Genomic DNA, 14,959 nt, shown 5'->3' with positions numbered 1-14,959 from the left:
TTAAGGTCTAAATCCCCACTAACAAACCTTAAAGGCTGCAATGTTCATATCACTGCAATTCAAAAATGAACACCAGACCAATGATTTGATTTTAGTCCGAGCCGTGCCTCCAGGGTTTCTACTTTATCTGTAGCAATGTCTCCCTGAAAATACTTTGTTACACAGGCGGCTTGGTCTGCGGGCGTATTTTCAGCAGCACAGATATTTCTGAATGATCACTGACGTGTAATAATGATGATATTACAACAACACTACATGTAGCAGTGTGTTTTCTCACTCTTCTGCAACTACAAGCTGCTACTTGTGACACTATTCTACAGAGTATACATTGTAATGAAGTATAGAACTGAGTATTTATAGTATATAGGTTAGAGAACAAGATGACAGAAGGGTGGGATTAAGAGAAAAGGGCACAATTACAAATCCGTCTGTGCCGTCAGCAAAATGAATTTATCTGTACACAGCACAGAGAGGCTCCATGGTCGTGGTCTTAGATTCCAACTTACACAAACCTCAGTCAGATAAATGATCAATGAGTCAGGCAGCCAGACTTCCATATTCAACTAAACAACCTTTTTGTCCCTGGACTTCCTCTGCAACTAGGCGAGGAAGGCACCAAAATCGAAGTAAGAGCACAAATGCAATCAGATATAAATTTGAATATTATATTACACAATAACTGATGCTGCCACAGTTGCAGGTTATCATGTTAGCTTCAGGAGGCACGATGCCAAGATGAGAGTAACGATACTGATTCACAGGATTGGCATGCTGCAAATGGAAATTAGCAATTTTCTATTATGGACAAAGAATGATCACGCTCACACCTGAAGTATTTGGATTTAGATTGTGAACCTAATGCTGAAGGGGGAGTGGAGTGACCATAAAGTGAACAAAACTCAGTCTGTTAGGTAAGGCCTGGATCCTTTTCCTGTTATTGGAAACCAAAATAGCAGTATATGTATGTGGTGGCCTTGTAGGTGGTATTATATTTTGGCCTGTGTGGTGATGTCTGTGAAGAATAACAGGCTCCATCTTCTGCTCATCACTGTAAAGACAGTTAGGTAGTCCATAGAATCACTCTGACCGAAAACGTGCAGATGGGTATGTAACAGCCAGTCGAATGACTGTGCTGCTGATTTTTTTTTTTCAAACTCAAAGATGAGTGTCATTTTAATAACTGGCATCCTGGTGGCCTTGTGGTTTGGAAGCGTGTATTATAACAACATTCCAGGTTTACAACCTTCACTGCATGTTGTGTTCCCCTCTCTCTCCACGTTTTCTGTCTGTGTCTACACTTCAGTGAATGATTAACTGTTAATAATGAAGCAGCTGACAGTAAACCTGAACTTGTCACTGAACATAAACACAATATTAATATTCTGTTTAGTGACAGGGTTGAAGATCAATATAAAGATGTGGAAGGGTTATTTACTTTACACTACTTTGTCATGGCAGCTTCAGAGATGTAAACCCTCCACGTCCGACCTCAGAGAACTGAGTAAACCTTCCTTACTGGTAAGTACTGGTAAAGTACTTTGGCATAAGACACGGCAGAGGACCAGGAACTCCTATGTTCTGTGAGTTTTTGTCAATTAAGTCTGGTAGCTTTGACGAGAAGTGCTGTCTGACAGCAGCTGTGGTAGTTGTGTGTTTTTAATAGTTTAATATTATAAAGAACTATGTGAGTTTGTAATTAAGTCAAAAACTTCAGAACTGAGACTGAATTCATAGTTTTTTTAAAGGTGCTGCATTGAATTTAATGCAATTATTCAGTTTATATGTTGTTATTTTGCATGAATATTCATTCTTTCTGATTATTTCAGTGCAACTACGCAATGTTTTATGCTGATTGTGTTCATGCCATATAGTGTTGAGGCTCCTTTAAGGTGAAAGGCGAAACATTTTTTTCAGAAAATGCAGGTATCAGGATGACAACACGCATCATCTCCTTTTTGGTTTTCGTTCTATATTTACACAAGGTTTTTGTTGTATTGTCTAAATGTTTTCACAGCGTACATTCACTTCAACTGAAATCACCTGCTCTGCCATATGAACAGCAGCAATTACTTATGTTGACAGACTGCCTTTCAGAAACCAGAGGAAGCCATTAATCAATGCTTCTTAAAGTACAACAAGAGTGCAGGTGTTATTCAGAGAGAGAGAGAGACAAAAAACAGACGAAGAAGAAAAAACTGAGCTCAAGATGCATCCAATGCAAATGAGCCCTCCTTAATTTGCTTGCAAATGGCAAATGATTTTCCACGGCTGACTGACTTATCGGGCTAAGACACGGCTGGTGTGTTGTTTTGTGTCTTCACCTCGGCACTGCAATCACAGAAACATACTCCCGTGCTGTACACTTGCACCTTCTACTCCACACAGCAGCCATTACGGGAGCGGGGGGGTTGGGGAGAGAGTGGGGAGGGGCACTGCCAAACAACCCTCCCTGATATAATTAGTTTTCTCCGCTGCACCTAATTAACCTTTGTCTGTGTGGCACTTACGCATCTCATTCACCAAGCCAAGCGCTCTTTCATTAGCAGCACGTTGTGTTTTTAATGTGTTTTACAAGTCATGGTGAGGGTGCGCTTTTGTAATTGAGTGTGCCTGAAAGAGCACACTATATACTATTCGCCACGCTTATTATTACTGGTGTGGGCGCCCAGAGGGCCACACCCATCTTTATCATTATTATTTTTCTTCCATACGTTTTTCGCCGGCTAACTGCTCCTACAAATTTTGTCCTACAAAAATAAAACCCATAACACACACAAACTTCAAATCTACAAAACCTTCTACAAACCTTCTACATTTTAAACAACTTCTACTACTACTACAGACTTCATTCAAATTAATTAAATTGTACACAAGATCTTAAACTATTTAACTATTTAAACTCTTTTACTGTTTTTAAACTATCAAGGCTTAAAGTTGAGCAGGTTTTTACTAAAATTCTGCGTTTATAATGAGTGTGTATGTGGTCTGCTAGAGTGAGTGATGTCATTGCTAGAGTGAGGACCAGAGAAAAAAATCAGTGAAAAAATAAAACGTTTTCGACTACTGTTGCCTTAAATGTCACTCTACAGACATGATTACCTCTCAAAAAGTAGGAAAATTCAAGTAGCTCGCAGTGATGACACTGCTGCAGCTGTCAGCTTTTTAGTTTTGGTGTCAAACACAAAGATGCGCCAGCAACACACATCTACTGCCCAATCTACTCCCATGTTAATTTGAGAAGAGAAATTTCCAAAAGGAGCAGGGAGCACCTGTGCTTTCTCTAACTCCTGAGGCTAAAGTTTATACAATTTTCGCCTGAAAATCGGCAAGGAAATGGTCCACGAGACAAGGATGCTGATGGTCATTTAGGGTACTGGTTTGCAGCACACCTTTTTGGTATTTTTGGCCACCTTTGAGGGGCTTCTTTAGAGATTTTCTGTGTGTCTCAGGGGTCAGAGGGACAGGGAGAGAGCACGCCCACACGCACCAGTGCCTAATTGCTCAGACACACACACACACACACACACACACACACACACACACACACACACACACACACACACACACACACACACACATACACACACACTGACACACAGACAGACAGACATACCCCTCCACACACATACTTAGAGAGGCCGACAGACAGAGACACAGATACACACACAGATAAGACAAAAGGCTTTCAAAATAAGAGTCCCTTCAAATAAGACTTTGTAAAACTCTCTCCTTAACAGACACAAGCACACACACACACACACACACACACACACACACACATACCTACCTAACTACTTCCACAAATTTTGTACTACAGAAATAAAAATTATCACTAGATTCAGCGCTCTAGGACATTACTACTACACTCACCTTCTACAAACCTTCTACACTTTAAACTACTTCTCCTTCTACTACAGACTTCATTCAAACTACAAATTTCACACAAGCATGCATACATGCAGACAAGGCTTTCAAAATAAGAGTCCCTTCAAAATAAAAGTCTCTCTCTCTCCTTACCTGTGCCTAATTACTCTGGCCTGCAGCTCACCCTGGCAAGCCTGCCTTTGACTAACTTTTTGGAGGTCTCTGTATGATATCAATGAATATCAAGACTACATTTTCAATGTCGGCCATTTTATCCATTGTTTCTTGCAGACACAAACACAGACACATAGATAGAGAGACAGACAGACACACCACACACAGACAGACAGACAGGGCAGACACACAAGCACACACACAGTTGCTGACACACTGAAATGACATAGGTAGCACAAATATTTAAAATGACATACAGGGAGCAAGGATATTTTGCTTTCCTCTTTATTTATTTTTTTAAATTTTTTTTTCTGACATTTTTTCTGCAATTGTATTTTTCAGCTTACTGTTTTGTGAGCATATTTTAGTTCACTCCAATGTAAATATATCTGCTGTACATATATTGCACTGACTTGTTTGGTGAAAAATAAACAAATAAATATTTCAATAGCACGTGTGTGTATCTGCAAATATTTCTGCGCATGTGAACAATCTGAAGAATTCTCTACAGTTTGGACTATGTTAGTATTATGGCAAAGCATACTAAAGATGAGAGTGCTTTTCATTATGCCCAACAGTGTGTAGCTGGTTAGACAAAAATCTACGAATATGAATGAAGTGTGTGCCATCTGGTGCAAAAGTTTGATTTTGGTTGCAGTGCTTCATTTTGCTGGATATATGAGGTGTTTTGCAGTTTGGGTGTGTGGTTTGGTGAATTGTGTTATATAAATTGTGTTTAAGCAATTGGAAAAAACTGTAACAGATACAAGACCACACGAGTATGCCAGACAAAAGTCTTTCAAAATAAGAGTCCCTTCAAAATAAGAGCCCATTAAAAAGGCAATGATGACACAGTTTGTTGTATTAATACTGAATTTGCTGAGCAGTGTCAATAATAATGTATGGGGGCGAGGGGGCCAGAGTTTCTTTAGAAATGTTTCTTGTCTTCAAACTGCTTTTATGGCTCTGTTTGAAGCTGGGGGCTTGTGCACCTATGAGCACACGATATGAAGTTTGTTTTGTGATTATTAGATTTAAAGGATTTGGGGTAATATGGGTTTGTCAGTGTATAAGGGAAAATGGACATGGATCAAACTGTACATGTAGAAGGTGGATACATACACTTGAATATCCAGCATGATTCTCTTGTCCTCCTCGACGTGGATCCCCCAGATGCAGTCCTGACCTTTATCGTAGGCTTCAGGCCAGTTAGGAGACAGCACCACTCCAGCAGAATCTGTGATCTCACCACTACACACAGCTGGAACACACACATAAAAAACTATGAGGCTTAAGGGTTGGTCTTTATGTTCTTCTCACGTTTTTTGGGGGAAATTATGACACCATCACCTCAACCTGTGCCCAGTGTTGCTTTGTGTAATTTAATGTAATTAAACTGTATTCATATAGCACCAAATCATAACAAAAGTTATCTCATGACGCTTTTCATACAGAGCAGGTCTAGACTGTACTCTTTATAATATTATCTACAGACCAACAATTCCACCATGAGTAAGCACTTGGCCATGGTGGCAAAGAAAAACTTGAGACTTAAAAATCATTGTTGCGTTCTTGTGTGTACAGAAGTAGTTTAATTTGTAAAACAAATGGGGGAAAGAACAGCACTCATAGAGCAATGGAGCTGGTTGACACAATTGGTACAATTCCTTTTCAGTTCCAACACCTACAATGATGCATTTTTCATTGTTCAATACCTCACTCTGCTAAATATAGACATGTTTTCTCTTCAAAATGTTCTTCTTTCTTTCTTTCTTTCTTTCTTTCTTTCTTTCTTTCTTGATTTAGAAAAAAAGAGCAGGCATTCAATGCCTCAAAGGTACAAGGTTTAATGTACCTGCTCTGCATGGCAGCAGGATGGATTGGGGGGTTGATTGACGGGTTGTTCTTAAAGTGGTTTTAATGGGTTTAAAGCGGTGTACACTAAAGCATGATCAGTAGTCTGAACTCACTTTCCTCTCAATACAATTCGATCTGAAGAAAAGTGAAGTGAAGAAAACACATTTACTTTTTAATTTGACTGCATACACTGTGTATGTATATATAATATATATACTGTATATCCAGGCTTCTTGGTCAGGTGTAATCTGATTGGATGTACTTTGACATGTCAACAGTAAACAGGCCATGAATCCTGCTGGAATGTCCCTGAGACACTGACCCACTGTGTGCTCATTTTAAGTGGATCGTGTTAACTAAACACTGTACAAAGAGTAATTAAAAACAGGATGCAATTAAAAGTAAGGTCACTTAATTTCAGCAACACACAGACATACAGACCTCTGCAGGCGGGCTCGGTCTCATTCCACTGGGGATTGTTTGGTCCCATGCATTCAATGGTGACAGATCCCTGTTCCAGAGTATACCCGGGGTCACAGGCGAACTCCACCACAGCTCCCACTGCCCAAGTATTGTCACTACTGGTCAGGTTACCATACTTCACGAAGGGTTCATAGCAGTGGCCTGCTGCAAATGCTGTGGTAGAAAGACATTTTCAGTGATGGAAGGGAGTCAATTAGACACAATCTTTCTTCTTGAAATCATATTGTATTTAGATATAGCTGGCTAGTTATCACATTCATTTTAAAGGCCCTGGTCCTGTGAACATGTCAAGCTGTGTTAGAGGCAGATGTTTAGCAACTATTTGACTTAATGTAATGGGTGTACATTAAAGAAAAGCGTGATACAAAATAAACAGATGTAAAATGTGAACATGTAATACTGATCTTGTTGACCAACTTCAAATCAACTTTGAAGCTACTGAAGCAGCTCTGTCTCCTAGAAAACAAGCATTTTTATGAAAACAGTTTAATAACTTAAACATATTATTTCCAGGAGAAACCATTGACTGAAGTGGAAGATTACAGTTCTTTTCTGTTTCGGGTTCGTGGTTAAAGTGTACTCTGTCCAAAACTGCCTTACATTTGGAACTGATGATGTAGAATCTTCTATTAGGATGCAATGTCGATGGATCATAAATGTTTGTAATCTGTGTGGAGTCATTCAGTTATGGCTGTCTAGATGCCAATGTTACCATTTTTCCAAGAAATATCTTGTAAACTTTGGATGGATTGCTGTAATATTTGGTACAGATATTAAAAATATTGAGAGAGAGGATCTACAACATGGATTGACACAAAATTTAGTGAACCAGCAGAGGATGAACCGCTGGTGCCCCAGCTCAGCATTGTATTTAGTTCTAATGAGCAAACGTTAACGTGCGAACACACCAAACTAAAGCATGTCAAATAGCATGGAAACATTGTCAGTGTGAGAATCTTACCATGCTAATGTTAGCATTTATCTCTTATTTACACTGCATTAACACCAAAGCAGGGAACACTCCTGTTCCCTCTGCTGCTAGAATTGTAATCCTTCTATAGCCAGAATCAGATCATATTCTGCTCTGCTACTTTTTAGAACTCATAGAGGATCCACTGAGATGAATTTAACCTTGAAGAAGAATTCATGAATTTCAGAAACTTGCAAATTGTTCTTTATGGACACACTTCTGAAGACAGAGTGACACTTAGAAAAGAGTGACTGAATGCTGACGGATGAGGTAAGCTGTTCACTGGAGTGGGAATGGTTTTGTCAGGATAAAGCAGTGACTATCAAATCTGGTTGAAACAAGCTGAACAGCATTATGTCCTGTTAATAGCCATAATGAGGTCTCTTGCTCCCTTTGGACTTAATCCCATTTGTGACAGTGGAGCGGAGGCCTAAAGAGATTACAGTGATTGCATTTCCAAGTGGTCCTCAAGGACCAGATGGTGAGTGCTGAGACAAATGTGAGGACCAAAGATAAGAGAAGCTAAGTGATTTCTCACTTTAGTTATTAGATGAACCCCTGTGCTTTCAAAGAGTGTTGTTTGAAACATACTGTAAAATACTTGGTTATGCTAGGAGAAACTAATATTTTGTACGTGAAAGATTCTCTTTGATTCTTTTATTTCAAAGCACCAGAGGCCAACTGAGAAAGAGAGCTACCTTCCACACATTTATGGGCACATTCAAATGCATTCAATGTGTCTATTGCAAAAACTGCAAATAAGGCAGTAATGAAAGTGATTTTTTTCTTTAGATTATCTAGAGAGTATTTTAGGAATACTTTTATTCTGACAAAAATGTGTTTCTTCTTCTCCTGCACCTATTAAATTCCATAGTGGAGATATTAAGGTTTAAAGAGAGCTCTTTCATGGCATCACTTTCAGTCTATCACACTAGTGGATGCTTTTTTCCCCTAGATTCAGCCAGGTTTCCCCCCCGTTGGACCAAATTAGGACTTTTAGCCATGCCAGTGGCATGGCTCCAGGAATGTCTGACTGGAATATCTCAGAAACTCTTGTATGATATAGATTACCATGAACATTTCCTGCAGACATCCAAAGTTCTCAGACAATGTATGCTAAGGACTTCAGTAATCCTCCGACTTTTCCTCTAAAACCACTGTGAGGCTGATGTTTTCATTTTTATTGAAAAATCTACTATTTGATGTATTGTTGTGCATTTTAGTACACACATTCATGTTCCTGTCAGCCTCTCCGAGAGTTGGCAGAAAACTTTAGAGATTTGGTTTAGAAAAAATTACTTCCATCCATCCATCCATCTATCCATCTATCCATCCATCCATCCATCTGTCCATCCATTCTCTGCTGTGAGGTTGGATCGTGATGGCAGCAGGTTTAGCAGGGCACTCCAGACGTCCCTCTCCCCAGCAACACATTCCAAGCATTCCCAGGCTAGAATGGCTAGCCCTCTCAGCAGGTTCTGGTCTACCCTGGCGTATCCTCCCAGTTGGACATGCCCGGAACACCTCTAAAGGGTGTCCAGCTGGCACCTTTCAAACCGAAGGAGCAGCAGCTCTACTCTAATCTCCCCTCGGAGGTCTGAGCTCCTTAACCTATCTCTAAGGCTGAGCCCAACCACCCGACAGAGGAAGCTCATTTCAGCTGCTTGTATGCACGATCTCGTTCCACCCAAAGCTGACCATAGGTGAGGGTCGGGACATACGTAGATAGACTGGAAAATCGAGAGCTATGCCTTCCGGCTCAGCACCCTCTTCCCCACGGTCGCAACGGTCCAGTACATTGTCCACAGTACTGCAGATGCCACACCAAACCGCCAGTCCATCTCACGCTCCATTTTCCCATCACTCTGTGATAATTAAAGAATAAAGAATTTCCCCTTGAGGAAAGAATTTCTCGCTCCCAACCCTGAGGGAACATTCCACAGCTTTTCGACAAGAAATATGGCCTCAGACTTGGAGGTGCTGGGCCTCAGACTTGGAGGTGCTGACCCTCATCCTGGCCACTTCAGACTCGGCTGCAAATCGCCCCACTGAGTGCTGAAGGTCATGGTCTGATGAAGCCAACAGAACCACATCATCTGCAAACAGCAAAGATGCAATCCTGAGATTTCCAAACCAGATACCCTCCTCACCCTGGCTGTGCCTTGAAATCCGGTCCATGAATATTACGAACAAGATCGGGGACAAGGGGCAGCCCTGGTGGAGTCCAACATCCACTGAGAACGTATCTAACTTTATGCTGAGAATATGGACACAACTCTCTCTTTGGTTGTACAAGGACTCATACCTACAGCCACAGTACCCCATACTCCCTCAGTATCCCCCACAGGAGCACCCAGGGGACACAGTTGTAAGCCTTTTCCAAATTGACAGAGCACATGACTGGATGGTCAAACTCCCATGACCCCCTCAGCACCCCTGCAAGGGCAAAGAGCTGGTACACTGTTCCACAGCTAGGACGGAATCCACATTGCATCCCCTGAATCTAGGGTTCGACAATCGGTCGATCAATGTTTGATTGCTAACACGCTAAACTAAGATGTTAGGCAAAGCTAGCATAGCTGCAGACATCAGTAGCGGTGAACAGGGTTAGGTTTAGTTAGGGTTTGTCCACAGTCTCCATCAATACTTCAGCAGTTCCACCTCTCAGAAACTTCTAAAACTTGTACCAGTATTCAGATCTCTACCACCAAAGTCTGTTCGCTGCTTTCACACTCCATGACACACTTCTTTTGGTGTTTTTGTTGCCCTTGATTACTTTTGACCTCCTTTTACGAGTCCGCATCCTCAGCCATTCACTGCACACTAAGCTTTCACACTATATTCTGTAGACGTTTTTGTTAATTACGTTTTTTTTATAATTCACCTGACAATCCACGACAGGCCAAGATTTCTGACTGATGCTAGTGTTCCTTGCTTTGAGCAATTAGTGAGCTTACATCATTTTATATCGTGTGTTCTTATAATAAAGGCTTTCTGATGGGTTTTCACAAATTGGGAGACAGAGCATCAAGACAGAGGATACACAAACTGAGCATGACAAACACCATGTCATCATGTGCTACAGGTGCTTACCTTGGTACCTGATGGCAATGCCAGTGGATGTGCCTGTAGCATCTGTAGTCAGCTCAATGAAGAGATGCCTGGACTTGCTGAGCAGACCTTCATTGGGTAGATACTCCACCTCATATGAGTCATACAGGGAAGCTCCATCTATGCTGTTACCATTCTTGATCAGCAGCCTAAAGCAAGAGAACAAAGAACCATTCAGCAGGCTTCATCATATCCTGGGCTCCTCTGGAACCATACCTGACATTTAATGTTTAATTCATGTATAGAGAACAGTATACTTCATATTAAAGCTGTACTAATAAATATTTTTGAATTAGTAATTGATAAAACTACTATGTGTGATATGAAAGGACAACTGCCCCATGTTTTATTATAAGTGCCTCGTCTCAGAAATTTTAACAACAACAACAACAACAACAACAACAATAATAATAACAACAATAATAACAACAATAATAACAATAATAATAATAATAACAACAACAATAATAACAATAATACGAATACAATATATCAAATCTAAAATCTATTCTTCTGTCACTGCATCAAATCCCTTGAAAAACAAAATATCACTGAACAAAAACACAAATACACTGACTGGTCTGTGCTCTGCTTCACACAGTGACAGTGTACTTTGAATGAGCGCACCAGGTACAACACTTGTCATTATTGTCATGTGGTGGCAGCTAAATGTGGATGTAAGAAGCTTTTTCCAAGACAAAAAAGGATAAAGCAGGCCACGCTGGTGAGGTGGGGTCATACGAGGTGGAGGCAGAATTATCTCAGCAGCTGTCTCAAGTGTGAGGCTGTGAAAGTGCCCCAGTGTCATCTACAAGCTGAAGAAGAGGGTTCTTTAATCTAAGACATTTCTTTAGTTATGGTTCTCAAATGTTCTTGTTACAAGGCAGGCCATTTATAAAAACCAAAGCACACCTTAATGTATAACTATAGCTGTGTCATCATTATAAATATGATTAATTCCAAGGCAAACCTGAGACAATGTGAAGCATCTGTGCAACTGATTGAAACATGTATTCCTGTCACATCTATCTATCTATAGGCACCAGGCTCACGTTCAATAACAAGCAGAAATGTCAACAAGCAACAGGCTATTACATGCTTCCACCTCCAGCAGCAGGCAGGCTGCTTACAATCACTTATTCTGAATATTATGATTACTGTTACTGTGATGGATGGATGATGTTTTGCAACACCTTTGTTTTCTCTTTTTGGTGACTAAAATGTTATTATTATTGCAGCTATGACAATGAAAATAAGACGTATTCCCTGGCAGACGACTGTGAGCGGCTGATGCTGTATGCATGTTGAATTGTCATCTGCAGTTGGGAGGTCTTTTTAAGCAGTCAGACTCGTGTTCATCCTCTGCATGTCACAGCCAACAACAACAGCAGCCTCCACCTGTGGCTCTGTTCCTTCATGGTTCCCTGTGGAGGACTGCATTGATCTCCACAAACTCTGCCTTTGATCCTTTAAATTATGCTTCTCAGGTAGCAAGAACAGAATGCAACAGAGCACGACTGAGCCTTCATGTCAAAATAAAATCTATATTTACATTTATTCTTCATGTTTCTATTCACATTGGCTGAACCTAGCCAAATGTAAATATGCTCTTTCCTTTTATTTCTCTAGTCTAGTGAACAGTATTATTTCCTCCCAGTTTAGTTTAAAAACAATCTGTAATGAATGCAAAGAATGTGAAATTACATAGATTCCACTACTTACATTTCTGTTAAATAATGTGTCAATGCTAATGTTAGGTGAGAATACTCAGCCATTTCCTTACAAAGACCCATTTGATGAATCTCATAAAGGACTGTTTCATTGTGCCTAAATCACACCTTACATGCTAATTAGATTTTCATACTGTGCAGAAATTAATGGAACCAAATGGCTGCCTGGAACAGGTCCGGTATGTCAGTTTTAGGGGACTATATTTACAGAATTAAATATATTAATATTCATCTTATGTTTTTATGTCCTAAATAATAATAAAATAATCATAATAATACATATGTTTTTATTACTTTAGAATGAACCTTTTATATCTACAGACACAGGTCCTCCACAGAGTCCACCTTGTTGAAGTGACATGCTTCTATAAATAAACTAACCACTAGACAGGGCCTCGTGTTTTTCATGAGTTTTATGGCCACCGTTAGTTTCTCCCTCACTAAAGGGAGCTGCAATCTGCAACTACACCACTAGATGCCACTGAATCCTACATACTACATGCTTCATACTGGTCCTTTAAAGAATCCAGCACAATGAATGCATCTTCCACGTGTTTTTATATCTAACACTGTGGTGTGCTTCAGTCAAACTCTCGGAGCAAGACTACCTGAAACAATGGCTCTTCTAAAATCTGTCATGGTGTGAATGACATTCGTGTGCAACAGAGCTCAGTTCAGTGTGCAATATCACTGTAACCCGGGCCACTCCACCCAGGGACTCTGCGTTGTGTTGTGTTGCGTTGCGTTGTGTTGTGTTGTGTTTGGGGCGTGTAGAGGAGGGACGAGTCGGACACGGTCGTTGTATTTGCGGCTCGGACCACGCCGTCATTTATTTCACATTCACACGAGTCACGGTGCCTGGCAACTTCCCATGCCCTTATCAAAGGAAACAAACATTTGACCGAAATGACGCTTGACGCGTAACACACCTGGAAATACGGCGGCCTTTTTAGGAGAACCAGCCATATTCGCCAAACCGCTGAGGGCAAAGAACAATACGATAGCGCCATCTACTGGCGTTATTAGGCAACTGCCCTACATCACAATTGTACATATGGACAGTTGTAATTATTAAAGCGTGCCATTATTCTTGTGGAAGATCGGATCTGGAGAATTAAGTTCTATACTGCAAGAATAGTTATACAGGGAGCAGAGCGGGAATGACAGGCTACAAGATGTCTTCAAGAAACTAAGCAAGTTCAGTTGCCTGCGATGAACATCAAATGAACACTATGAGCTGGATGACTAAGGATCTTTACAGACACTTAACCATAGTAACATGTATGAGTGCAGGGGTTTCCTCTGATTCACCAGGAAGTGAAAATGAATTCATGAAAACAGTTGCTATTATGAGAAAATGTCCAAGTGGACCTTAGATTATTATTATTATGATTATTTCTGTGTGTTCTTTGACTTACAGATAATTCTAAACATTCAGTTAACCTCTGTGTCTGTTAGGAAAAGGTACATAAATGAGAATACTAGTGCTAAGTTTATGGAGGCTATAGCAATGTCACCAACTGTGAGCGCAGAGACAGTTGATGAACTCCTGGATAATTTCAACTGGAAAATCTCAAATGTCATGGATGCTGTTGCACCTATTATAACTAAGATGACCTTGAGTAGACAGAGATCACCATGGAGGAACACTATGATGGTAAAGGCATTGAAAACAGAATGCAGGAAAGCAGAGCGTAAATTGAGAAAAACTAAACTCCAAATTCACCACGACCTCTGGTACCAAACAAAGTCTCAGTAATTTCAACCATGAGTTAATCAAGGCTAGACACCAACACTTCTCTAAAATTATTTATAAGAACATCAACAACACTCGCACTCTGTTATAGTTGATAAGCTTACAAACCCCCCAAAAGAAAAATGCAATGAATTTGCTCACTCTTTCAATGAAAAAATCAAATCTATAAGGTTAAATATCAACACAAATCTACAAAACGATAAAGTGATGCAATCCCTAAAACCGCCTAGGAATGAATCAACTGTTATGTCAGAATTTAATACAGCTGATCAAAAAAACATAGAAGAAACAGTTCAGCATCTTAAACCATTGACATGCTGTCTTGACACAATGCCATCTGACTTTTTTAAAGCTATTGTAAAATCTGTCCAAACAGATGTGCAGAAAATAATAAATTGCTCACTTCAATCAGGCCAGTTCCTAAACCCCTAAAAGAAGCTGCCATCAAGCCACTCTTAAAAAAGCGAACGCTGGATACTTTCAAGTTAACCAACTACAGACCTGTCTCAAATCTTCCTTTTATAGCCAAGATTGTTGAGAAAGTGGTTTTTAATCAACTCAGTAATTTCTTGAACTCCAGTGGACTCTTAGTGGACCGACAAATTTCAATCAGGTTTTCGAGCTCACCACAGTACAGAAAAAGCTCTTATTGGAGTGTTAAATGACATAAGGTTGAACACTGATTTAGGCAAAGTATCAGTTCTGGTCCTGCTGGATCTCAGTGCTGCGTTTGACACTGTGGATCACAGCACACTGCTGAACAGGTTGGAAACATGGGCAGTACTCCATGGAACAGTCCTAGAATGGTTCAGGTCCTACTTGGAGGAGCGGAGTTATTTTGTGACCATTGAAAGTAATCAATCGGATCAAGTGGCTATGACATGTGGGGTTCCTCAGGGGTCAGTTTTTGGACCCTCTTTTGTTCAACTTATATATGCTGCCTTTGCATCAAACTCTGCAGAATTCTAATGTCAACTATCATAGTTATGCAGATGACACACAGATATATCTTGC

At 40.3% G+C, this 14,959-nt stretch overlaps 1 protein-coding gene across 3 annotated transcripts in view; it reads right to left on the bottom strand.

Annotated features, from left to right (window-relative positions):
- Window positions 1-14,959, bottom strand: part of sez6b (seizure related 6 homolog b) — a 187,969-nt gene that overhangs the window by 28,593 nt on the left and 144,417 nt on the right. For all 3 annotated transcript variants that reach the window (XR_002042048.2, XM_019260688.2, XM_019260687.2), the window contains exons 7-9: window positions 10,442-10,608; window positions 6,337-6,531; window positions 5,161-5,299 (exon numbers count right to left, since the gene is read on the bottom strand). Coding sequence is in view for 2 of the 3 variants with exons in the window: in XM_019260688.2 (XP_019116233.2) it covers window positions 5,161-5,299; window positions 6,337-6,531; window positions 10,442-10,608 (501 nt within the window). In the remaining variant the exon portion in view is untranslated. The remainder of the gene's footprint in view (window positions 1-5,160; window positions 5,300-6,336; window positions 6,532-10,441; window positions 10,609-14,959) is intronic.

This window comes from Larimichthys crocea, chromosome VII (assembly GCF_000972845.2).
Source record: "Larimichthys crocea isolate SSNF chromosome VII, L_crocea_2.0, whole genome shotgun sequence".
Taxonomy (NCBI): domain Eukaryota; kingdom Metazoa; phylum Chordata; class Actinopteri; family Sciaenidae; genus Larimichthys; species Larimichthys crocea.
Note: the sequence above shows the minus strand (reverse complement) of the source record. Positions and strands in the feature narration are given on the sequence as shown.